The sequence below is a fragment of the Histoplasma capsulatum genome, genomic scaffold (genome assembly GCF_000149585.1).
Source record: "Histoplasma capsulatum NAm1 scaffold_10 genomic scaffold, whole genome shotgun sequence".
NCBI classification, from domain to species: Eukaryota; Fungi; Ascomycota; class Eurotiomycetes; order Onygenales; family Ajellomycetaceae; genus Histoplasma; species Histoplasma mississippiense.
The window spans coordinates 567,167-592,439 of NW_001813973.1; the positions used below are offsets into that span (position 1 = coordinate 567,167).

Genomic DNA, 25,273 nt, shown 5'->3' on the forward strand with positions numbered 1-25,273 from the left:
TCATCTGGACATTCCGGACGATGAAGATGGTTCGTCGTTTCATTAAGGTTGGCCCGCTCACTTGTATCCTCGTTATTCGGTAGCTGAGGCCGGTCGGTCACTCATTCAAGCCTTTCAAGAGTCAAGTGTGTCATCATGGGATAGGAAATGCCGGTAGTTGTGCTCCCATTTTTTCTCGATACCCTCATTGCTGACCGATTGATTTCCAAAGCTTCCCTCCACTTGTGGCTTGAGCCAAAGCGCTAAGCTATGCTTAAGAGCTGAAGTGGAATCATGAGCAATAGCTTCATATTGTTCAATCTTACAATGAATTCACCAACAAGTATTTGCGCATATCCAGAGAACTGTTCAAGAGCATATTCCTGCAGGTTTCTTCCAGTGGCACACAGGTTCAACGCCAAAATCCACGGTGTATGGACCTTAGCCAGAGTGTGTAGTCGTGTATTGCTAGAAAGAGGCTTGATTCTTGGCTACTCAGACCAATATGATAATTTGCAAATCATTCAAATTGGCATCAAAATGTCACAACCTTTGAATCTGGGAACTTCGACTCTTCGTAGTTGGATTCCATTTGTGCATTTTTACCTTTCGGTTGATTCCACGAGCCATAATGGATATCCATGGATGAAGTGACGATAGCCAGGTTAAAGAAAAACCTTATTGTGGCTCTCATTTCCCCGCATCGGGCATTGCGCCCAGTTATTTGCCATTGTATATACTACGGTATCCGCCCACTTTTTGTTCCCTCGCTTTGCTCTGTCCTCCTATTCACAACTTCTATATTTTATTTCTATTTTCGCTTAATATTCCTTCTGCCTCCAAAATTTCTACTTCGGCTGTTAGTAGGCCTCAGCTGTTCTTCCTAAATCTCACGCAGCTGCTGCTAATAGCCCACATCCGATCTTTTCAAAAACGAAGATAGCGGTTTGTAAGATGAAAGAGATTACGAACATATACGCCATCGCGGCTTTGTCCGTGATTGGCGGTGGCCTGTTCGGTTTTGATATCAGCTCTATGTCTGCTATGTGAGTTACCTTAGTCTTTCAACGGTGCCGTGTCGCGTCCTTGAATTGACCGCTCTTTTCGTGCAGCATCTCGACTTCCCAGTACCTTTGTTATTTTAACGAAGGTCCAGACTATTTCGGGGTGGTAACCGAAAGTAACCCTGATGGCCTTCGCTGCAGCGGCCCAAGACCCAGTACCCAAGGTGGTATCACTGCTTCGATGCCTGGTGGTTCCTGGGTTGGCGCTCTTTGTTCCGGATATATTTCAGATATCTTTGGTCGAAAGAGATCAATCCAAGTCGGCTCAGGATTTTGGTTTGTGCCCCCTAAAAACAAATTCTTCTGGAATCTTTTACTTACCGCGGCTCGTAACTCGTAGGGTTATCGGAAGTATAATCTGCGCTGCGGCTCAGAACATAGGCATGCTTGTCGCTGGGCGTTTTATCAACGGCTTTGCTGTTGGTATTTGCTCTGCTCAAGTTCCCGTTTACATTTCAGAGCTGGCGCCTCCATCGCGACGCGGCAGGTTGGTTGGTTTACAACAGTGGGCCATTACATGGGGTAAGTCGAGCACTCACTTTCGTGTTAAGGATTCCTTCCCTGACTACTAACATATACGATTAACAACAGGTATCCTGATTATGTTCTATCTCTCATATGCATGTACATTCATTGGGCCAGCGAACGGACAAACATCGTTCAGACTCCCTTGGGCCCTTCAAATGATTCCTGGCGCCTTTCTCCTCCTTGGGCTCTTCTTCCTACCGGAGTCTCCTCGCTGGCTCGCCAAAAAGGGCCGCTGGAGCGAAACCGAAAGAATTATCACCGCCATCCATGGCAAAGGTGATGTTGGCCATCCCTTTGTTAACGCCGAGCTGGGGGAAATCAGTTATTTCGTAAAGATGGAGGAAACTAACGATACCACGTATGTGCCCCCGTATTTATTTTGGATCCCCCCATCGTAACTTATATCAGAATGTGCTGCTAACGCCGTGCAGCTATTTCGACCTCTTCAAAAAGAATATGATTTTCCGAACGCACGTTGGTGTCTTCACTCAGATTTGGAGCCAGTTGACGGGAATGAACGTGATGATGTATTATGTGAGCAAGCAACTCAATACCCTTAATTATCTTCAGTTTGTTAGCTTTAAAAATAACAATTTGACACCGTTCTAATTTAACATAGATTACCTACGTCTTCGCCATGGCTGGATTGCGAGGAAACACCTTGCTCGTATCATCCTCTATTCAATTCGTCATCAGTATGACCCCATAAAGATACCTATCCTAAAAAGAAACTTCAGACTAACCATTTTTCAGACGTTGTCATGACCCTTCCCGCCCTTATTTGGGTAGACAAATGGGGTCGACGTCCCACTCTCATTGTCGGCGGACTACTCATGTGTACCTGGATGTTCGCTACAGGCGGCATCATGGGAGCGAACGGCCGATTTGTTCCCGGGGGTATTAACGGAGTCAGAGCGGTATCGTGGGCTGTTAACCCTGGGCTCGCGGCCAAAGCCGTCGTAGCCTGTACTTACCTCTTTGTGGCCTCCTTTGCCCCTACGTGGGGTCCCGTTTCTTGGATCTATCCACCAGAGCTGTTTCCACTTCGCTTCCGCGGGAAAGCTGTCGCACTTTGCACGTCTGCCAACTGGGTATTCAATTTTGCTTTATCCTACTTTGTCCCCCCAGCTTTTGAAAATATCCAATGGAGGACATATCTGAGTAAGTCAAAAATGACTCTTACATTTTTCCCCTCTACTACCCCCCGGGTCCAAATAGAGAAATTCTAACCCGATAACTAGTCTTCGGCGCCTTCTGCGCCACAATGACCATCCATGTATTCCTCGCCTTCCCCGAAACCGCAGGGAAATCGCTCGAAGCCGTAGAAGAGATTTTCAAATCACGTACCCCAGCATGGAAAACTCACGTCACAACCAAGGAAACCATTGCAGCTGAGCATGGCGAGGTCGAGGCCAAGCATACCTTTGCTGAGCGCACCAGAAAGACGCGGAATGCTGGAATGGAAAACATCCCTGCGCGCGGTGTAGGTAGCGATGCCCTCAGTGACAACGGTGATTCCGAGAATGCCGATGAGAAACCAGCTACAAGCATGCTCGCAACACGTACCGAGTCAGGGTCCAGTTGCAATCCCTAGATGCTCATGCACTCGCCGCAGATGACTTGATCAGCTTACCTGACACCTATATATGAACACCGACGAATGCACCACCGAAGCGCATCTACAGCCAAAACTTTAAAGGTATCTTTAGGGACGCGCTCTCTCCCTCCATTCAAGTCAACTGTTATCTTGTACTAGTAATATTTTCATCTTTCTTTCTCATATATCCATGCTTTCGCTTTTCCGTCCTGCAATTTTATCAGTTTTGATTTTATCCGAGCAAGGTGCAAGGCGCGTATATCCAATTTTTTGTTTTCACTCCACGCTCTTGCAAATTCTTTGGCTTTCGCGACCAAACTGGATTTCGGTAGCTAGTTGTGCATCTCTTTGTTGCGTACTCTTGGGCTTCCATATTCCCATATTCGCAATTTCGTTTTCGTTTGAATCCTTATTCCCATGTCGGCATGATGATACAGCCAGTTACATTATCTTCATTTGTCTTCTATAGAGAAGAAAGATATTATCACGCATCCGAGCAAGCAAAGGGACGTTGAAAAATGGGCTTTGAGAAAAGTGAAGAGAAACAACACGCAAAAGAGCCTTACAAAAAGGAAGGAATGCTACTGCTCCGAATGCTTTGTTAATTTTTAATATTGTTACCTGTTTCACTCAAGTCATTTTGGTATCACAGGTGGGTTTCTCTGTACTCTTCACCTCTTCACAAGGGGCTGGTGGTGGCTCTTGCATATTTTATACCAAGGCCATAATAATTAATATTGTCACTTCCGTTTTTTTAAATATCTATCATCTGTGTCAGAAATGAAATATCATATTGAGGATTCTGTTGATAGCACTAGCAAGGATCTTCTATTATCTCAATTCCGGAAACCGGATCACTGCTCCGGTGTATATCAGCACTACCCCTATTATATGTTCAAGCATTCTCTTTCCTATAAATACTGCCCGATTATCATGTAATTATTGGAGTTAACTAGTTAGAATAAGCAATTCAATTTATTTTATCGATATTCAGTACTTGGGTCAATATTCGGACTTATTCAGTTCCGACAATCTGTTTCTTAAGGTGCATATCTACATATGTTGTTTTCAATTGTGTTTTGTCTCTTATGCTTGTATATAACTGTTAACGTAGTTAGCCATCATATGTTTACGCAGTTATTATTTAAGAAAACGATTTCCGCTCATTATAGTTAACCAGCAACCGTTTGCTAAGGCTATAAGAAGGTCAAATGACTACTCGATAAAGTTTATTCTCAATGCTTATTACTGCCATATCTGCCAGCTCGCCCAAGAAGCTCTCTGGATAGCGGGCCTAGAGATATAAAATTTTCAAATGTGCGTCCTACCAAATCGCAGCTAAGTGGTGAATGATAACTTAACTTGGTTGGGCGGGATTTTTGTATGATCAGAGTGCTCGGACTTGATTCTATCAAATAGGTATCAAAGGACACGGAAAATAGGCTATATAAGGAAGGGCAAGGGAAATGTTGTAAGAAAGAGCAGGAATGGGAACTTATATAATATGAATAAAAGATTCGGAATCTGAAACGCCGTCCACATGGTCTGTTATGCGCCAATGCTCGTCAGTTTATGAATTTTCCGATTGAACCGTTTGCTATATGGTAAATGAAACGATAATTAGCCACCTGATGGCATAATAATGATTTCCCATTTTCACGCCTCCGCGGGAGAAAAAAAAGTCAAAGGACCAAGTACTCACCACCAGCCAATCCATCCCCTCCTCGATTCCCTTCCCATCAATAGCAGAACATGCCACAATGCTCCAATTGCGATCCCGCAGCTCACCCAACTTTAACGCCTCAGAAATTTCTCCCGCACCTTTGGCGCCTGGCTGATCCTGTTTATTCGCGAAGACGAGCAAGGCAGCATCGCGCAGTTCCTCCTCGTTCAGCATTGTGGCTAGTTCATCTGAGGCGGTCCCTAGCCGCTCGATGTCTGTGGAATCAATGACGAAGATCACGGCGGCGGTATTGGCATAGTAACATCTCCAGTAAGGACGAATGGAGGTTTGTCCGCCCAAGTCCTGTTTTCTCGAGTCAGATTCATCCTTGGGTGGGTGGAAGGTAGTGGAGCGAACGTTGGAGGATAGCAAGCAGAGGTACAAAAACGTACCCAGACGTTGAAATTCAGGTTTTTATATGTGACGGATTCAACATTGAAGCCGATTGTTGGGATGGTTGTGACGACTTCGCCGATCTAGATAGAAGATTAGCCATGCCAGCCTCAAAAACAGTTACATTTAGAACATGGACACACATACCTTTAATCTATAGAGTAACGTTGTTTTTCCAGCATTATCCTACACAAATAAACCCCAGAATATGTTAATTTTTCACATGCAAAGACAATAAATGTATTCCCACATATTTCCGGTACAGCACCGGGCCGCGGGGGAAGAATTTAGTAGCTTACAAGCCCCAAAATCAAAATGCGAATTTCCTTCTTCGTCCAAAACAGGCCTGACAATATTCTCGATATCGACCCACCCATGGCTGCTGACGCATAAAAATGTATGTAGAGTAGTTGAGAACGGAGTGGTAGCGGAGCACGAGGCGGAATAGGAGAATGATATTTGTAGTCTTCCAGAGACGCATGCTCACAAGACCAACCCAGTGACAGGCCTCGAGGAAAGAATATTCGCTTTGGAACTAGAGAACGGCAGTCTATGTATCTCGGTCAAGTTGTTGTGGCCTTGGGTAATTGCGGAAGTTGGCTCGAACGACGGGAAGTGCTATTGGAATGACGTTGTGGAGACCAGGCAAAGTGGCTTCGAGCGGATGTTCAGAGGTGATGAGGTATTATTAAGGAAAGGGGGATTTTAGGCAATACGCTATGCACGGGAAATAGATGCAGCATAGATGTAAACGAGGAACTGTTGTTGTCTGAGGTTATGAAAAATTATATCAACTTAAGGTCGGTTGTTGACAAAGGCAAGTTTGGCTTGGCCGAGAGAATGCATCCGTGGATACTTTTCCACTGATTCTTCTGCACACACACACACACACACACACACACACACACCACACACACCAGAACAGGCGGCAGATTAGGAGGTCGTTCTATTCCTTCAAGTTCTATTGGAACCTCTCTGGCTGCTTGTACGCCTGCGCCAGCTGTGTTCACTTCTTAGCTTCCACTCGATCGCATCGGTAAGACAGCTTCCTCTTATCCTGAAGTTACTAAATATACGATACGGGTCAACTGCCATCTCTCCCGCCACGTCTGGCGATAGGATTTGGGGTTTCGCCTTTGTTCGTCAACCCGCCTATCCGTCCTCTTCTTCGAAGCGCTAACTTGCTACAGGCAAACTACCCACATATCAAGATGGCGGGCAAAAAATCGGGGACCAGTGGGGAGACGCTGAAAAAAGAAGGTACTGTTCCGCTATTGAGGTGAATCGAGAGATCATTATAGCTGCTATGGCACTGACTTTTGCGTGTTGGTTGGAATAGGACTGGCGAGATTCCACAATAACATGGGACTCACGAGTTGGCCACAAGTATCTGCTATTAATCAGAAGAATTACTACACGTAGGTATCGCCTGTATCGGCGTATACCAGTTCCCTAACACTATTATACACTAAGGAAATAAGGGTTTTTGCTAATTTGTGCCCGCAATGCTGAATTATGTACAATTAGAGAGTACCTCAAGCGAGATGATCAAATCCTCGCCTACCGACTTCAAAATGAAGAGAACCGCAATCGTATGGCCAAAAACGCGAAAGATAGAGATAGGTCTCTCGCAATGGCAAAGGCTGAGCTTCCTTTGCCGGAGCCTGAGCCAGATGCGGATGGAGACACCACGATGGAGAACGCAAATGGGGAATCTGTACAAGAGCTGGCGGGATCGAAAACTATTGTTATGCATGTGGGAAGCCAGAACCTACGAATCGGCCTCGCAAGCGATGCGTTACCCAAGACGACGCCGATGGTCCTCGCACGAAAGTCTCATGAGAATGAGGCAGAAGAGAATGGTGGTGAACCTAAGCCGAAGCGGTTGAAACTTGATGATGGCCAGCTTATGGACCCAGAGAAGATGTTTGGTCCAGAGGTATGGTTTATGCAGGTCTCTCTAAGATATCTGAGCTGTCGCTGACAAAATCCCTGTGACCAGTTCGCATCGCAATACACTACGATGTCTGCGGAACTCAAAGCGCGTATGCGGGCAAACAAAAGAAGAACACTCCCGAACTCCAAGGAAATGGTGGTCAATTATAACCGCAGAACCGTACCTGAAACTATCTCTGAGCACAATGATCCAATGCGTATAGATTGGACGGAAATTCCCTCTGATCCGAAGCAAGCCCCTGAGTACCTTACTGGGGAAGCTGCCCTGAGAATACGAGACTATTCCAACCCTCGATATAAGCTTTTTTGGCCTATCAGGCATGGATGGCTTAACGAAAATGATTATAACAGCAAGACTTTATTGTTTCTAGATATCGCTCTCATCCTTGAGGATGCTATGAAAACCCAGCTTAACTTGTCCGGCAAAAAGGACTGGGGCCAGTACTCGTGTGTGTTTGTTATTCCCGACCTCTACGAACGCGCGTACGTCACTCAGATTTTAGAGATGCTGATGCGAGAGTTTGGGTTTGCGCGAGTCTGTTTTGTGCAGGAGAGTCTCTCAGGGACGTTTGGGGCTGGGTACACGTCCGCCTGCGTTGTGGACATTGGTGCTCAGAAGACCTCCATATGTTGTGTTGAAGAAGGCATGTGCATTGAGAGTTCCCGTGTGAACCTCAAATATGGCGGTGCTGATGTGACAGAGTCTTTCATCAAAATGATGCTCTTTGATCACTTCCCATACGACGAAATCAACCTGAATCGCCGCTACGACTTTCTTCTGGCTGAAGAATTGAAGAGGAATGTTTGCACCATGAATGAATCTAACGTTTCCGTCCAAGTGTTTGATTTCCATCTAAGAGCCTCAGGCCAGGATACACGCAAATACACTTTCAAAGCCTATGATGAGGTCATACTTGCCCCTATGGGTTTATTCCAGCCCGAAATATTCGATGTCTCCCAGAAATTAAAAGGACGGAGGAAGCTCATCAGCCCTTCATACGACCTGTACGATGGACAGCCAAACGACCCCACCTCCACAGCTCAGTCCGACATTTTAATGGCGATTGCACCCCCCTTACCAGCGAATAACACCCAGGCAAACCTTGCCGAGATTCAATCCACACCAAGCCGCTCTCAAGCGATCAACGCTATAAGTCGGGTACAGGACCTGGACGCAACGCCTCGCTCCTCTGCTGCGAGCTCCCCAGCCCCCGATGCGATAAATACGCCGCAACAAGGTGGTCCAGGAACGCCAGCTCCGACGTTGCAAGCGCCAACTACAACCTCAAGCTCTCGCCGACCCGCCGTCGAAGAACGTGACGACGTCCTCCCCATATTCCCACTCGATAATGCTATCTTCACCGCCATCGGCGGTGTTGCCCGCGTCGACGAGCGGAAATATACTGATTTTCTGGGAAGTGTATTAGTGATTGGTGGCGGGAGTTTGGTGGCTGGTTTCCATTCTTTTCTTGAGGAGCGGATGCAATTACGTCGGCCGGAGTTAGCTTCGTATGTTTTGGTTGGCACGCCCCCGCGCGAGCTGGACCCGCAGGTTGTGGTGTGGAAGGGGGCGAGTGTGTTTGCAAAGTTGGATGCCACGAACGATAGCTGGATTAGCAGGTTGGAGTATGATAGGTTGGGCAGCCGGGTAATGACTTATAAATGTATGTGGGCTTGGTGAAAGGCGCGGGCTGAATATATCATTGATGTCGAGGAATGGTCTCATCTATTATCACTATTATGCAGGTTGATTGAGTTTAATGATATTTGAGTATTGAAAATATAATTAAATAATTTTACTGTTGCGATATAGTATCTCAAGACAGCGGCTTTCTTCAAACTCCCTTTCCTGTCGGCGGTAGCAAGCGGCAGAACGGATCCAAGATCTCGCGTTCTCTACAGCATCATTTTTCCCAAGGATCAGAGCTCAAACTACACGACTCCCCTGTCGCAAACTTCCTGATCCCGAGAGCCAGAAACCAACCTAGCTTCCGTGTGCTAACACTATTGTATCCCCGGACCTTTCTGTCTGCTGCCCGCGGCAAAAATGTCAAAGCCTAAAGATGGTTCCGGTGAGAGTTATCACCAGGAATACATCGCCTCGCTGCGGTATCGCAATGATCTGCCACCGCCCGAAATGCCGCCGAAATTCCTGGAAATCCCACACGAAGGTCTGGAGCGGTTTCTAACGCCGGGGTTTGCGTCGAACATGGCGCGGCGTGAAGAGCCAAATATTGATGTGGATGCAGAGGGTGGTATGCCAATTGACCTGGTCGGCATTCCCGGCCTGCATTTGGGTGATGAGAGTGGTATGTATGCATGCCTTTTTTGCTTCCTTTGTAATAAATTAGCATAATTTTAAAGACGGCGACTAATATGGCTTCTGTTTCTTGTTTTTAGCTATTATGGCACCTGAAAACCCTCCTCCAGTCGACCCAGCCGATCTCCCCCTCCTCATGACTCTCGACCAACTAAGAAATCCTGCCCCGAAGAACTCAAACGTTAGTTTTCTGCGGCGCACTCAGTACATTGCTGCTGGTGTTGCTGCGCGAGGAGTCGACGGAAACGTCAAAGCAGCCCCTCTCATTGCTCTCACTGCTGTGAAAGCCGCACCCGCTGCGGCGAAGCCTGCGAAACTCTCCCGTGACGATCCCCTGCACGTGAAGAAATACATTCAGAAGGGATTCGATATTGCGTACCCGGAAAGTAAACACAAGGGCGAGGATACCCCTAGTAAAATCAAGGGACTGCCAGCTACCAAAGCGGAAATCGACGCCTGGGCGCATCCAACACATCCAGATAATCCGAAACTAAAACCTGTCGGATTCTACCCCATAATCCCAGACCTGGGCGGTTTCCCGGACCCTGGCGGGTTTTTACAATTCAAATTTGACAAACCACCCATTCAAGCAGCACAGGGACGACGGGATGAGCGCATGGATGTCGGGATCCTTGTTCCCTCAGCCCCTGAAGAGCGTGTCTGTCAAGAACATGCCAGTAAAACAGCCCTACACAAAGCCAACCCATCCCTATACCCAGACCCCGGCCCGATACCCTGGGACTACGATCTCTTCCTATCAGCGAAGGAAGGTGCTGCGCCGCAGATAAAAGATAGCTTGAACGTCTCCAACCCACACCGCGACGATGCAGAAAACTACACCCACGAAGCCACGGGCCCAGACGATACCATCCTAAAATACCACCGCTACGACCGCATCCGCACCTACGCAACAAGCTCGCAAACTCTAAACCCAGAACAGAAATACAAAGACGTCGCTCTCGTCCTCTTCGACCCGGACGAAGCGATATCAGAAACAACTCTCAAATCCACTCCCATACCCCACCGCCTCAAGCAGAAAGCCGCCTACTATTATCCCATCCTAGGCAAGACGCGTCTGAAGCCCGAGCGGGCCCGTACAATCGCGCAGGCGGGCCTGGCACCGACACGACCCAAAGCCAAGGAAGACCAGGTGCATCAGATTCAGGTTGTTGTGCGGGATCCGGATGAGGCGGAGGAGTATAAACGGGCATCTCATCGAGCACAGGTAGATTCAAGGTTTGCGAAAACGTTACCTCCGCCAGCCGAGGAGGAGGGTGATGGTGAAATTGCAAGTGAGCGGGATATGGACGAGGGGAGCAAGGAGCAAGCACTCGCGGAGACGCCGGTGGGTAGAAGAGGGTTGGAAGCTGTGGGTGGTGATGGAGTGGGGATGGATAGGGAGAGGAGACGGGGAAACGTTGATGATGAAGATGATGAGATGGCCGATCCATGATAGGCGAATAACATCTTAGCATTGCGCTTGTGTTTGACAGACCTTTGGATAGAAATAAATGAGAATTTTGCTGTATTTCAATATCCAATTGTTTTCCGCTGCTGGTTCTTCTCCTCATAGCTTCTTTGTCGTTGTACTATCTTTTTTTAATCTACTATTTATGTGTTGGATTGAATCGACAAAAGCATTTGAGCCAAAATTAGTTTAGTATGAGTAGAAAAAGGAACCATTAGAGTCATATAATGTCAGGATGCCAGAGAATTAGGACGATCAATTGATATTGGCAGAGAGGGAAGACCTAAAGCCAAAGAAAGCTGTTTACCAAATCGAGTTTTAAAATAGAATAAGCAAAAAGAAATCGTTTTTCTAATGCATACTATACTTACAAATATGAAAACTTAAAAAGGACGAAAAACCAGGAAGACCAGTGCAACCAAAATACGCCTGCAGTTAGTCAAAAAAAAGGCAAAATCAAGAGCCAGACAATGGATGATAACGAAACCAAAAAACAAAAGGACAAATAAACCTCCCTACAAAAAAAAAGAAAAAAAAAAAAAAAAAAAAAAAAAGAGGCCCATACCACCTAAACATGTAACATACATTCATTCCATTCCTTATTTTCGCCCCTTTAGACAGGTAAGGAGGAAGGGACAAACGAACAAACGAAGGAAAGAAAAAAAAAATGAGAAAAAGCCCAAGTAAAACTCCGCGCCCGGTTATTTGTTTCTATGAAGAAAAACCAGTGAAGCTGAAACGCGATTAAAAGACGTGAACTGAAATCCAGAAATCCATGAGATGTTATTGTCCCAAGCCCAGTTGGAATCAGATTTCTTTGGCGCGGATGCATAAAAATGAAATAGAGGTAGAGGATGTGGAAAGTCGGAAATAAGTAATGCTTGGCATGAAGGTAGAAGGTAAGGCGCTGTGAGACGAGGAGGGATAAAACAACAAGCGAGAAAAAAGTGTGCGTGTTTCACATTGGGGCGAAGTGGGTGAAGAACGTCGAAAGCCGGGTTTGTGGGAGAAACGAACGGCAATGTTGGATATAAGAAAGGAACATATACATAGTTCAGATGCGCTGGTTTCAGTTCCCCATCGACGTATCGGCATCAGGCTGCAGATTCGAAGCGGGGACGCCGTCAGCGCGGTCGACGTCAATGTCGACATCTCCATCGATAGAGATGTCAACATCAATATCCGCATAGGCATCGATGTCGACGTTGCCCCCGTCCCCGTCCCCATCCCAGTCCCCGCGTACGATGAGTCGCAAGACGCTCCTATCAAAGAGATCGAGAGCAAAGCGGCGGGCAGGCAGGCGGAAATGGTGGCTTTCAAGAAGTATGAGCGTCTTCTGGAAGAGGGGGATTTGGCGAAAGTATTCGGGTTTTTTGGTCCTAAGGCTGTTTAGGGGGGTAATGATTAGTGTTATTTTCTTCTCTTTTTCTTTTCCTTCTATCTTTCTGTTTTTTTTTTTGTCCTGAGAGTTGCAATGAAGAAGAATAGATACATGTGTACATGTATATATCGATATGTATGAATAATATGTAGGGCTGGCTTACGTGTTAAGATCCGACGCCGCCCTCTTGGACAAAACAGTGTTGCCCATGTCAATGATCAGATCCAGGATCTTCTGGCAGACAGGATCGGAATCTGTAGCAGAGGCTTTAAATCTTTCTTTCTCGGCACGTTCTTCGTCGATATTAGGTTCATAGGTAGGGAAGGAAACCTAGTGTTCCGTCCAGCCAGGTAAGTTAGACAGGGTGAACAGTACAACAATTTCACTCAAAGAAGAAAAGGATGAAGCAAATAAGAAAAGAGAAGGGGTGAAACCGTACCGAATAAAGCCTACTCAACTGGACAGGGATACACGAGCCGAGCGATCGCCCCTTCTGGTCCACCGCCGCATCCCAGCCGGCCTCCAAGAGCATCTCCATCCCATGAAGACTCCTAGAAATCAGCCCGAGCACAAAGAACGCCGTGCCCCTCATCGTCATGACCCCCGCATTTTCCGCAATCTTCCCAATCGCCCCCACAATCTCCGTCTCCTCCAGAAACGGCGCGCTAAGATCCATCGAACCCACATTGCCCACCGCCCACAGACATCCCTTAACCTTCAGCAGCACCTCCGGATCCTCCTCGTCTAGCCGGAAGTCACGGATCGTATGCGCAAACTCGTTAAAATGGCCTGACTGCTCCAGCAACTTGCAGCCCTCGTGCGTTCGTGCCAGCTCCCGGTAGAAATGGGGCGGTACGAGGCCGATGTCTTGCATTTCGACGATGTCGTCGAAGGCAAAGCTGTTGCGCCGCGGCTGGTCGACGTAGGCGCGCGTCAGCGATGCCTCGACGAGGCCGACGTAGGCGTCGTTGCGGCCGAGGAACCAGTCGTCCATTTCCTGGGTGATGTAATCCAGGCCGTCGAGGTAGTGGTATCCGACTGAGGTTGAGAGGAAACGGAGAAGTAGCGGCGCACCAATTTCTCCTAGATGGTCGAGCGAGGGCCGGCATTTGACCACGTATTCGAGACAGCTGCGTTGATTGCAGGCTTCCTCGAGGATTTTCACAGCAACTTGGCATACGGCAACTTCCGGATCGTATAGCTGTGTGACAAGCAGTTTAACAACCCACTCCCCATTTCCTATATCTACCATCGGGGCGGGAAATGAAACGCTGCCCACGACGTATTTTCGTAGTAATTTCGTTGCGAAGATGCGGATATCCTTTGATCCTGTTGTTAACGCCTTAGAAAGAATGATCCGTAGATGGCTCTCGAGGGAGAAATCCATATTCCCTAGCAATGTTTGGATAAGATCATTTCGATCCTTGAGTTCTATTATATGGTAGAACATGTTATGCATATGCCACCTCTCCATCATCTGAAGTCCGCTTGGCTCGCTGCTTAATACACCCAGTAACGCAAAGTAGCCCCCACTCAATGTTTCGTTCATATTGTTCCGAGAAAACACAGGCGATGACGACGTCAGGCCGCTCATGCGGTCAACTTGCGCAAGACACTCAGCAATCTGCCGCAGTAACTTATTCTCCGCCAGGTATTTCGTTCCTTCGGGCGTCTGCAAAAGGGTCCGCATCAACGCGCACCCCGTCCGGACATAGCGCTGGTTCGGTTTCGTATTTCTAATCATAGAAAACCTGGATTTAAAAGGTCGATAGAATCCCATCAGACGCTTCATGAATTTCGAGCCTCGGATAGCCTCATCCAGGCGTTTTGGGTTCGTAAGCGGACCCTCGATAATGTTGTGGATCAAGTCCCATTTCCATTTCATGAAATTCACAGAACTTAGGACATGGGTGTCTAGAATGGCCGTGCGGAATTGGCCCTCGTCCATGCTGGCGCTTAGTTTGGATTTCCCCTGTTCGGTAGTTAGCAACGAAGCGGATATATCTGTGTGCACCGTATATTTGCCGCGTGACGATTGCATCCCATCTGACCGGGTCAATGTACGGTTAATGCTTTCCATTTGATAAACGGTTGATGTCGACACATGGTAGGTCCCAGCATCCCGTGGGGTAGAGCACGGAAGCAATTGAGGGAGAACCTGAAGCTTGGCGCTCATAGATTGCGGCAGAGAGTGATGAGCGAGTTTCAGCACCTCTGTTAGCAGCAATGTGCCTTTCCTCTTCAGGGACAGGTCGGGCTCGTCTTCGATTAAATTCGATAGAGCCTAGAAGGCGCATCAGTATCCAATTGGTTAAATAGCGAAGAATAAAATATAGAATAGGTCAATACCGTAATCAGTCCTGCCTCAATCAGCACAGCAAGGACCAGGGCAGAGAAATGAGTGGTGAGGTCAAAAGAATTATTTTCATGTTCGTCGAATGCACGTAAGTGTTTAGTATCAGATTCCGATCTAAGGTTCGTAACCCTGCCATACGTAGTAAGTCTCCGGCCGGCAAGGAATGACGATGACCATGACGGAGGTTTAATACGGAGAGCGTCGAATAAAAGTTCTAGGATCAGATCTCTTGCCAGGGGCTCAGGGTATTGCAGAGAATTCAGCAAGGACTGAAGGGGTTTTTCTTTGTTACATAACAGCGTGAGTAGGCCAGGCCAAGTTTTGAGCATGGAAGAAATGGTTTTGGCTGAAGATTTCAGCCTTGCATGGTGATTGCCATCCCCCAACGGATCTGTAAAAGCGGCAAAGACTCCTTCGAGTTCACACCCTGCTCGGAGATATATCCTGTTGCGGGGGGTGTCTAGAATGTGTATAAACCCTGCTGCCAGACTCTCTGAAGCGCCATAAACTCCCTCTCCAAGAGCATCGTTCAAAACGCCAATTCCACCGGCAGAAAACAGGAGACCTGGGTCTTTGACCAGGATCTCCGCGAGAGTCATAATGCAAATATTTCTCAGACGATCATCGCGATGGTCAGCAATGGAGACAAGCGTCCGGACAACCCCACGAGACAGTTCTCGAACTCCATCTTTAACATCAAGAAAAGCCCTGACAAATTTCAGCGCCTGCTCGCGTTCTATGGTCGCTTTAGTTTCCTTCACAAGCGACATCATCACCATCTCGTCCGTATGGAATGATCTGATGATTTGAATAGAACGTCGATCGGCAATAGCATGTCGTGTCAATCGGTAGCCAGCAGCAACGACGTCCCTGCTATCGCTCAGCAGCATTGTCTGAACACGCAAGCCAAAGACCTGCCAAGCCAAGTCATATTTTAACGTTGGATGACGCTTGAAGAGGTCCACAAGGTTATTCGCCCGTTCCACATAGTAATCCGACGGCATGTCTGTGGTCTCCAGCTCCTGCAAAGTCTCAGCTAGGACATAAGTTGGCGACTCCGTCTCCGCATCCCCACTCCCCATCCCCACGTCCCCACCCTGTGACGCACGAGAAGGAGATCGCAGGGGAGTTCCACGAAACAAGGTAGATAACCGGCCAGCGGTAGGCGAAGATTGGGCTTGGGCCCGTAATATTTCCTCCTCAAGCTCATGTCGCAGTTGCGCAAGTTTCATATTGGACGAACTAAGCTCCGACTCAACTCTCAAGCGTTGCTCTTTCGTCTGTTTAAGATTTTTGACCAACAGGGCCTCCAGCATATTTTCCGTTCCGCTTTTCATCTTCAACTCCTTGGCAATCTTGCCGCGAAGCACAGCCTGGCGCTGCTCCGCACGAGTAAGAACGTCAACTCCATCGATGGCAATTATACGGGAAAGGAATGGAGGTTCGGGGCGTGGTGTAGACGTGGTGGGACCGCGCGTCGAGCCGATACTTTTTAAATCCGAGCTAAAACTACCTGGCGGAGGTCCAGAGGGAGCGAAAGAAGCGCTCCACGGCCCAAAATTGTTGGTATTGTTGATATTATTGCTGCTGTTGTTGTTGTTGCTACTGCTGCAGCTGCTGCTGTTGCTGCTTGCGGCGGTCGGGGCAGGATTGCTTCCGATACGATTTCCCGAGGATTTGGAAGCGGCGTCGTGCCAGCTTCCATCGGTGGAGACATCTTCCTGGCTTGAGAATGGGGTGCCGCCGCTCAGCACACGGCGCTGGGTTGGCGTCGCCGAGGAAGCAGGATCATAATTAGACGCCATGGGTCTCCATCTACCGTGTTGCCTAGTAGGAGCAATATCCTACTAGTTCCCCGGTTCGCCAGTGGGAAGCACAAGCAATATAAGTTAGCATTTGGAGTTGTCAGGCATCGAGCAGTCTGTCAGCGCAAAACCGTCGCGATATGATATATGGCAGCAAATGATTTCAAGTGTCGGTGGTTCACCGCGGCGGGGGAAAAGGTTGAGGGGGCGTGGTGATGAGCGTAGAGGACGAGATCGAGCTAGGTGTTTTGATGGGGACTCCGCAGGCTGAGCATCGACCAATGGCGCGCAGCGAACGAAGAAGGCAGGGCGCAGGGCGCATGGAAACGCCAATTACAAGAATGATAGAGCAAACGGTGCCAGGAAGGGGAGGCAGAAAGATCAGGCTGTGTGTACGGAGTGTCTGGAGCATGAATTGGTTCGAAGTGGATGGAGGAGGCCAAGCAAAATCACGGGAAACAGGTCTGATATCACGTGTGCATGAGTACCGAGGTAGACCCGCGGCGGAGAGATTGAATACGAGTGTTTATTAAATGTACTCAGTTAACTAGTGCAGTAGTTAAGTAGTCAGTTATATGATACTATCCAACTTCTTTGCAGGTTCGATATATGATGTGGTTGTTGGTCGATGAAAGCTGGCCTGACCGGCTATAGCGACAAGGAAGAGACAGCCTTCTAGTGAGTCGTACGCCTGGAACCGCAGATCATACAAGACCTGGATGGCAGTCTTATATATGTATCGTTCTATCCAGAGACCCAGTGCTTACGTCCAATATGTTGACAGAAAAAATATAGAGCATTCCACGCGCCGCAAAACTGATAATAATCGGTCCCTGTGCAATTCTCCTGAGTGGTTGCTTCGCAATTGCAAGAAGCTAGAGATCGCTTCTGTGCAGTATAAAGGTCCTCTTATTATCTTTGCTCTAGTGCATTGACTTGCAGCACTTGTGGATTCTGGACTCCCCGGCGCCAGACTTCCTCAACAATCGATGACAAGCAGTTCAGCCACTTGCGTAACCAGCAATACGCTGCCATTGTTGGCCCTATTCTCGCCGAGCTCCTATCTACTAACTACTCCGTGCAAGAGATTCGTATCCACTCCCATACAACTACACGAGTGCGTCTGCGCTGGCGGGTAGGCCCACAGCGCTCAGTTTTTGTTTGGCAGATAACTTGGGAAATTTAAATTTATTTAAATCTTTTAACTTCCCGCTGTCGTGTTTATTTAGCTATCGTTCCTGAAGCTTCTTTCTTCCGTCTCCCTACTATTCGTTCTGATTGCGTATTGCCTGTATCCGGCATATAGCTACGCTCTCACACTCTCTTTGTCCTTCATTAACCTGTTCCGCTCTCCTTCATTTCTTTTGCGAATTCAATTTCCTACCGCCAATTCAATCGAAGGACAAAAAGGCACCATGACCCCGATATTGGCCGCAGCACGGTATGGCAAGGATAATGTCCGCGTCTACAAGGTGCATCGCAACGAGGAGACAGGCTTCCACACCGTCGTTGAGATGACAGTATGCGTCCTGCTCGAAGGGGATATCGAGACGTCGTAAGCCTTGTCTTTCGTTGCATATCATCTATCATCTATCATCTCCTACAGAAACAGCGTAAATATGGCCCCGTTTTGCTAACGCAACTCGCCGCTCTCATATAACAGTTACACCAAAGCCGACAACAGCGTCGTCGTCGCCACGGACTCCATGAAAAACACAATTTACATCATGGCCAAGCTGCACCCGGTGACTCCGCCGGAACTCTTCGCCTCCATTCTCGGTTCCCACTTCACAACCACATACCCGCACATCCACACCGCGCACGTCGACATCGTCATCCTCCGCTGGACACGTATGACATTTGATGGAAAACCACATCCCCACTCCTTCCTCCGCGACGGTACGGAAACCCGCAACGTCTCCGCCATCGTCTCCGAAGGAAACAGCGGCAGCAAAGACATCACCTCACTAACCAGTACAATCAGCCTAACCTCCTCTATCTCGGGCCTCTCCGTCCTAAAATCCACAAACTCACAATTCCACAACTTCATCCGGGACGAGTACACCACGCTCCCCGAAACCTGGGACCGGGTGCTAAGCACCAACGTCGACGCCAACTGGACGTGGCAGCCCTTCACGTCCGTCGACGCCGTGAAGCGCGCGGTACCCCAGTTCGACGAAACCTGGCGCGCCGCGCGGGACATCACGCTGCGCATCTTTGCGCATGATAACAGCGCCAGCGTGCAGAATTCCATGTACAAGATGGCGGAGCAGATCCTGGCTGTGCAGCCGTTGCTGGAGACTGTGGAGTATTCGTTGCCGAATAACCACTATTTTGAGCTAGGTGAGTTATCTCCCTTAAAACCTTTTTTTTTTTTTTCATCTTTTCTATAAATATTTCGATTTAATCAAATTAGCTAATTAACAACGTTTCCCCCTCCCCTTTCATTTTGAATTTCCTACAGACTTGAGTTGGCACAAGGGCCTCAAGAACACGGGTAAAAACGCAGAAGTTTACGTACCGCAGTCGGGCCCGAATGGTCTTATCAAGTGCAAAGTGGGCCGGGCCGGAGGAAACCGTCGGGAGACGCCGAAGTTATAGAAACGAGAGCAATTTTGGCATTTCAACACTTACGTAGACCAGGGGTTGGGAGAGAAGGGGCGTACAATAAATATCGGTAGAGATAAGACAAGATGTTTAGAAGCTACATACCAATTGCTATGAGTTTTTTGCAATGTTTCTTAACCTTTTTTTTTTTTTTTTCTTTACAAGAAAATTGTTATGCTGGATACATATGTATATCTATATGAGATGATGATTTCGTGTTTCACCAATTGTGTTTATATACTAGAGGTTATACGGCAGGGGCCTCAAGTCCCAGTGGCGATCCTTGATGTTAGTCAGTAAGTTAATTTAGTTGTACAGTACAATACATTTATAAAAGGAGAGAAAGGGACAAACTTGTCCTATCCCTATACATGAACACCTTGTATGCAGTAGGAAAGAAAAACAGTGAAACAGGAAATCCGGGGAAGGGGGGGGGAATCCAATAACAAAGTAAAGAGCAGATAAAAAACGAAAAGGAGAACGAAGCAAAGTTTTTATTTCAATGTAATCAGGATGTTGTTTGCTTAGCCCCAGTCTCCGCCCCTTTCTCCTTCGCAAACGCTTCTTTAATTAGCGGTGAATCCGCGATGGAGTTTGTGGGGCCCAGGACGCTCTTGCCGGCCAATTTCAGGATATTCTTCTTGTACGGATGCGCGTGACCTTCAAACACTGTGTAGAAATACCCATGTTAGTTCCTAACTCCAGTGCATATATATGTCGAATGTCGAATGTCGAATATCGACCCTGACACACAAACACATGCACACAAACAGGGAGAGAAAAGAAAAGTAAAATGACATGAACCACCAACCTTTCAGCCTCGCCAATCTCTTGTCCCTCAGCCGATTCTTCGGCAACATACCGCTGACCGCCTTCCGCAGCACCTCGCCGCCACCCCACTTCTCAAACATCTTGTCCATCGTCATCGACTTCAGGCTGCCGGGCCGCGTGTTGTGTGTGTAGTACAGCTTCTTGAATCGCTTCTTGCCCGTCGTATGCAGGTCATGGCAGCCGACGGCCACGACGTAGTCGCCGCAGTCCGTCGACGGGTCCCAGATCGGCTTGTGCTTGCCCATCAGGAATACGGCGATGGAGGAGGCGAGTCGGCCCAGGCTGCGCGGGTCGCGGCTGACGTCTATATAATGCCATGTTCGCGAGTAGGCGAGGCGGGTCTGTGGAGTGCGAAGTATTGTTAGACAAGGGGATATATTCATTTCTAATTTCGTTTCATTCTGGGAGTGAGCGTCATGTTGAACATAGATGGCTTACCCGTCCGACGGTCTGTGACATTGTTGCGGGAATGTGGCTATCGATGCATGGGTGAGGAATGTATGGGGAGTGGGAGCCCGGGGAAAGGAAGGTTGCTCCCTCAAAACAGAAATAGGGAAAAAATTGACGGTTCCTGGGGTCAGTATGGAAGTAGCGTCATCAATTGGAGCTGTAATTGAAATTGTCGTGACCAGTTCGTTATTGGTTTTGCTGCTTGTTGTTTTGCGGGCACTCAACTTCAACTCGAGTTTTTGAGAGACATCACGTGATATGATGCCCTAGCGCGGACTAAGCGAACTCGCACATCCCAGATTGGCAATTCTCCAAGCGTTCAAAGCAGAAAGAGAGAGACTGCGACGACGACAACACAAACAGGCAACACGACAAACCACGACACACTCTGCTGCCCTCCCTCCTCTCTCGCGCCCCGGAGCCATCGTCCCCTCCACCTGACCAACAAACATGGCTACTACTCAGAGTGTGCAATGCTTCGGCAAGAAGAAGACAGGTATGGCGGAGACCCTCTGAAATGCGACAGCCCCATCTAAATTTTAATGATTTCTTGTTGACATCTGGAAATCTACGTTATAGCCACTGCTGTCGCCCACTGCAAGGTACGGATTGGTTGCTGAGATATGATCCTTTCCCCGTTGTACTTACTGGGTTTTGAGAACGAAGTTTGGGGGTGCGGAATTGAAGATTTGGATGGAGATTTGGGAGTGGATTGGGGCTACCATTACTCGGAATACCTTTGAATCAATACAGGGCATGTAACTAACCGGAGTGTAATTGGGAAAATATATAGGCAGGAAAGGGTCTCATCAAAGTCAACGGCCAACCTTTGGCTCTCACCCAGCCGGAAATTCTCAGATTCAAGGTTAGATTCGCCCTCTCATCTCCCTCATTCGTCGGACATACAGGAAGCCATCAAGAGCCGGGGAAAGACATGAAGTTTTGTTGTATGGGCCACTGAACAAAAATGCCATTGGGGAAAAAAAAAAAAACTATAGGTCTACGAACCCCTCCTCATCGTCGGCCTTGACAAATTCGCCGCAGTTGATATCCGCGTCCGCGTCACTGGCGGTGGTCACACATCGCAGATCTACGCCATCAGACAAGCCATTGCCAAATCGATAGTGGCCTACTACCAGAAATACATCGATGAGCATGCCAAGAACCAGCTCAAACAGGCTTTCGTCCAGTTCGACAGAACCCTCCTCGTCGCTGATAACAGACGCGCTGAGCCTAAGAAGTTCGGCGGTCCTGGTGCTCGTGCTCGTTACCAAAAGTCTTACCGTTAAACCGATATTGTGTGTGTGTTGTTGTGTTGTTATGCGGGGGCAAAAGAGGACGAAGAAGATAAATGGGTTGGGGGAGTATGGAAAATCAGTGAATTTTTCATTACATCTATCGGTTGGGTTGGGTGGTTCTTGCCAAACGATAGCACCTAGCGTTTGATTATGTTAAAACAAATTTGCTAGGGGAACGATAGAATAGGGCCTTTTTTTATCCTTTGCCTTTTCTTTAAACCCTTTTGCAATCCAATTTCCTTCTATTTTGTTCAAACTAATGGTCTGTTTTCCCAATATGTCCTGACGTGATTGTGATACGATGTGATTATGGAAAAAGTACAATTTCGACAAAAATGGATCAGACTCAAAGAGTATCGGATCATGCATAGGAACACTTCGCAATTTATGCCGTGGAGGTGCAAAGATTAGTCCTTACCGAGGATAAATATCATGCTACGGACTTACCCGCCTCCTCGTCCTCTTCCACTTCCTCTACCAAGCCTTTTTCAAGGCTATCTCCCTCTCCCAAATCAACAATAACCGGAGCATACTCCCCCATCTCATCCTCTTCATTTGCCCCGCTAATCTCCACTTCCACCTGCTCCCCATCCTCCAACTCCAACATTCCCCTTTTAACTGTCGCTCCCGGTCTAAGCTCCCAGCCGTATCGCCCCTTAACCCAATTCTCCAACTTCTCCAACTCCTGCCTAACCAGTTGTCCCTCCGCCTCTACAAAATCCTCCACAGTCCGCGAGAACCCCATAAGCAATTTCCTCAGCAACGCACCTCCATCATCACCATCCAGATCAAACAATCCCCCCTCAACATCATCAAAGTGTTTCAGCTGCAAACGCAGCAGACGCAGAACCTGCACGAAGAACTTCTCCCGCACAAGCACCGCTGCTCGACACGTCAATACCAACCCTAGCAACCGCTTCCACTGCTCCTGGCACGAGAAGTTCATCAACGTAAGCACCATCAGGAACGTAAATTGTAGCTCGCCGAGGATCTGCGCTTCGCCAGCCTCCTGGCTTTCACCGTCAATGGTACCAGTTGTAGATCCAACAATTTCCCCCACCCAAGCCGTAGCTGTAAGATTATCTGTATCAGATACTCCTTGTCCAAATCTCCCCACCAGATCTCCCAACGCCCACGACCGATCCTGCGCCGCCTCCGTCCTCTCCCGCCCCACCGCACCAGCCCTCCACGTCCGCTTCAGATCCACAGGCAAGAAACGCAATTCTTTCTCCTGCTCGCTTGCTATGCCGGTGTCATAGGCCCTGGCTACCTCTGCAGTGGAGAGGCCCGGGATATCATCGCGATCTCGCACCGCAGAACTACCGGAGGACACGGTCCAGCGCAGTGGCTGTGACGTTAGTATATCTCCATGTTTTGTAGTAACAACGGCTGTGGTGGTTGGAGGAGTGGCAGTGGGAGTCGAGCCGAGAATGCGCGACAGAAGGGCGGGGGTGATGTGGTCGGTGAGTTGCGGCCAGTCATTTGGTGATTCCTGTGATGATTCCGATTCGAGTTCTTGTTTTTGTTGCCGGTGATAATCTCCCACACTATTAAGCGGATGATTATTATCTTGCGCTCGTTGCCGTTGTTCTTCCGTCGCTCGATCATACGCCAGCAAACCCCCGCTCGCCCATATTCGTCCCAGATTCGCGCGCAACTTCATAGCATCTCGCTTCCCCGCCTCACTGCTTTCATCTATGGGGATAAGTGCTTCAGCACCCGCATCCCATTGGCGGAGACGTATATCTATTTTCCCCACCGCCGGGCTACTACCCCTACCATTTCCGGCACGGTGTCGAGGTATGAAAAACCACTCCCCGTTCCGTAGCGAAAAACTCTCCGTCGTACCTGTGAATAGAAAGTGGGGTCCGGGAGGGAGATTTTTTATACCATGGAAATTAGGGGTGGAGGTGAAGGAGAGGAGGTCGATGCCAATGAGGGTTTTGGGAGGGAGGGAATTGAGGAGGAGGGTTGGCGTGGGGATTTGCGAGGTCATCTTGAGAGATAATCGAAGGCCGGGGTAGATCTAAAGGGTAGGCATTTTCGGTCGTTATGAGAGGCGAAGTTGGGCGAGCGGTAGTGGGCGATGCGAAGTGTATACTTAAAACAATTGACGGTTCCAAGTAGTTATAGAATATGTGTATGTAATCAAAACACCCAATACTAATATTTATTAGAGGGCATCTTTCTTGCTGTTGTCGTTCAATGGTATTTACTCAACTAAAGGTTGTTACATCATTGGATGGTGCAGGAGGGGAAAACTTTGGCTCCGAAAAATACGCAGCCAAGCTCCCAATTACAACCCCTGACAGTAACTGGACAACTACGATGCAGGTAAATGGTACTCAGATGCAGGTCAATAGGTCAATAGTAAATAAGAATCTCTCCATTTTATTAATAGACTGTCAAGAGACCCCTATTTCAAAAGCTGGCAAAACTGTAGTCAGCAACCCGCATTAGGACTGCAGCAGTCACGCCCAGCTCCAAGGGAAAATGCTGTGATATGAACAAAATCCACAAAGAAAAGAAGACCAGGCGAGAATACTGCCGTTCTTCGCGTTTATTCCATCCACATATGCTAATAGATACCCAGAAGATACCCGCACAATCCATCCTTGGTCCACAGCAATCGCAACTTTTGCAACTGTGCACAGCCTGGACAAAGTATAGTAGGCGAGACCACCACCCTGATGCCTACAGACGACGACCACGGCGACCACCCTTCCGGCGAGTGGAGTCGGAGGGGGTAGGGGTAACGTCCTCGATTCTGCCAATGCGCATGCCAGAGCGGGCAAGGGCACGGAGGGCGGACTGGGCACCGGGGCCGGGGGTCTTGGTTCCGTTGCCTATTTGCAATCGCGGTTGTCAGAATTCCACTTTCTTTCCGCAAGTTCCGTTATATTTTTATGATCTAGGAGCTCAAAACGTACCTCCAGTCGCACGGATCTTGATGTGCAGGGCGTTGATCCCCAACTCCTTGCAGCGAGCAGCAACGTCTTGGGCAGCCAACATAGCAGCGTAGGGAGAGGACTCGTCACGATCAGCCTTGACCTTCATACCACCAGTAACACGGCAGATGGTTTCGCGACCACTGAATCACCCAGAATATTAGCCCACTATCCAAAAATTGATCATTGTATGTACAAAATTTTCTCTCTGGGCAACACAACGAAAGTTCATCCTGCCAGAAAATTTTCAAATTTAACAAAACATCAGTTGAAGGTGATAACGGCACGAACCTGAGATCGGTGACATGGACGAAGGTATCGTTAAATGAGGCAAAAATACGGGCGACACCGAAAACGAGCTTTCCTGTACGCATGTTAGTCGTGTGCTAGATAGTGGAGAGCAAATTGAACCTACCATCTCCGGCCAGCGGGCCGAGAGAGATGTTCTCGTTAGCGGGTCGGTCAACCTTCTTCTTGGGAGGCATTTTGGGCGTGATATATTGGCGGATGTGGTGGATGGTGAAGAGGGAAAAAGAAGATAAGAAATCCGCCGCAGTTAAGATTCCAAA

The 25,273-nt window shown here is 48.2% G+C and overlaps 10 protein-coding genes across 10 annotated transcripts; 5 read left to right on the plus strand and 5 right to left on the minus strand.

The window, feature by feature from the left end:
- Positions 1-1,014: 1,014 nt before the first annotated feature.
- HCAG_08066 (hypothetical protein) lies at positions 1,015-3,165 on the plus strand (the record flags this gene model as incomplete). The annotated part of the gene is made up of 8 exons (XM_001536907.1): positions 1,015-1,025; positions 1,092-1,319; positions 1,384-1,565; positions 1,635-1,929; positions 2,003-2,105; positions 2,191-2,266; positions 2,325-2,732; positions 2,813-3,165. The coding sequence occupies 8 exons, from the start codon at positions 1,015-1,017 to the stop codon at positions 3,163-3,165; spliced, it is 1,656 nt and encodes a 551-aa protein (XP_001536957.1).
- Positions 3,166-4,555: 1,390 nt separating this feature from the next.
- HCAG_08067 (ADP-ribosylation factor) lies at positions 4,556-5,661 on the minus strand (the record flags this gene model as incomplete). The annotated part of the gene is made up of 5 exons (XM_001536908.1): positions 4,556-4,576; positions 4,871-5,194; positions 5,284-5,367; positions 5,432-5,470; positions 5,584-5,661. 5 exons carry the CDS (start codon positions 5,659-5,661, stop codon positions 4,556-4,558), a joined length of 546 nt encoding a protein of 181 aa, XP_001536958.1.
- Positions 5,662-6,495: 834 nt separating this feature from the next.
- HCAG_08068 (conserved hypothetical protein) lies at positions 6,496-8,991 on the plus strand (the record flags this gene model as incomplete). The annotated part of the gene is made up of 5 exons (XM_001536909.1): positions 6,496-6,544; positions 6,624-6,702; positions 6,812-7,223; positions 7,287-8,904; positions 8,987-8,991. 5 exons carry the CDS (start codon positions 6,496-6,498, stop codon positions 8,989-8,991), a joined length of 2,163 nt encoding a protein of 720 aa, XP_001536959.1.
- A 296-nt stretch (positions 8,992-9,287) lies between these two features.
- On the plus strand, positions 9,288-11,013 carry HCAG_08069 (conserved hypothetical protein; the record flags this gene model as incomplete). The annotated part of the gene is made up of 2 exons (XM_001536910.1): positions 9,288-9,549; positions 9,641-11,013. 2 exons carry the CDS (start codon positions 9,288-9,290, stop codon positions 11,011-11,013), a joined length of 1,635 nt encoding a protein of 544 aa, XP_001536960.1.
- Positions 11,014-12,097: 1,084 nt separating this feature from the next.
- HCAG_08070 (conserved hypothetical protein) lies at positions 12,098-16,570 on the minus strand (the record flags this gene model as incomplete). Its single annotated transcript, XM_001536911.1, has 4 exons — positions 12,098-12,413; positions 12,573-12,739; positions 12,849-14,693; positions 14,759-16,570. The coding sequence occupies 4 exons, from the start codon at positions 16,568-16,570 to the stop codon at positions 12,098-12,100; spliced, it is 4,140 nt and encodes a 1,379-aa protein (XP_001536961.1).
- Positions 16,571-17,985: 1,415 nt separating this feature from the next.
- Positions 17,986-19,171, plus strand: HCAG_08071 (uricase; the record flags this gene model as incomplete). The annotated part of the gene is made up of 3 exons (XM_001536912.1): positions 17,986-18,125; positions 18,234-18,913; positions 19,035-19,171. 3 exons carry the CDS (start codon positions 17,986-17,988, stop codon positions 19,169-19,171), a joined length of 957 nt encoding a protein of 318 aa, XP_001536962.1.
- Positions 19,172-19,685: 514 nt separating this feature from the next.
- HCAG_08072 (mitochondrial 54S ribosomal protein YmL23) lies at positions 19,686-20,467 on the minus strand (the record flags this gene model as incomplete). The annotated part of the gene is made up of 3 exons (XM_001536913.1): positions 19,686-19,846; positions 19,989-20,349; positions 20,447-20,467. The coding sequence occupies 3 exons, from the start codon at positions 20,465-20,467 to the stop codon at positions 19,686-19,688; spliced, it is 543 nt and encodes a 180-aa protein (XP_001536963.1).
- A 441-nt stretch (positions 20,468-20,908) lies between these two features.
- On the plus strand, positions 20,909-21,747 carry HCAG_08073 (40S ribosomal protein S16; the record flags this gene model as incomplete). The annotated part of the gene is made up of 4 exons (XM_001536914.1): positions 20,909-20,954; positions 21,038-21,060; positions 21,252-21,323; positions 21,457-21,747. 4 exons carry the CDS (start codon positions 20,909-20,911, stop codon positions 21,745-21,747), a joined length of 432 nt encoding a protein of 143 aa, XP_001536964.1.
- A 265-nt stretch (positions 21,748-22,012) lies between these two features.
- Positions 22,013-23,752, minus strand: HCAG_08074 (predicted protein; the record flags this gene model as incomplete). The annotated part of the gene is made up of 4 exons (XM_001536915.1): positions 22,013-22,038; positions 22,204-22,467; positions 22,525-23,502; positions 23,605-23,752. 4 exons carry the CDS (start codon positions 23,750-23,752, stop codon positions 22,013-22,015), a joined length of 1,416 nt encoding a protein of 471 aa, XP_001536965.1.
- Positions 23,753-24,450: 698 nt separating this feature from the next.
- HCAG_08075 (40S ribosomal protein S14) lies at positions 24,451-25,189 on the minus strand (the record flags this gene model as incomplete). The annotated part of the gene is made up of 4 exons (XM_001536916.1): positions 24,451-24,602; positions 24,687-24,847; positions 24,996-25,068; positions 25,120-25,189. 4 exons carry the CDS (start codon positions 25,187-25,189, stop codon positions 24,451-24,453), a joined length of 456 nt encoding a protein of 151 aa, XP_001536966.1.
- Positions 25,190-25,273: the final 84 nt, after the last annotated feature.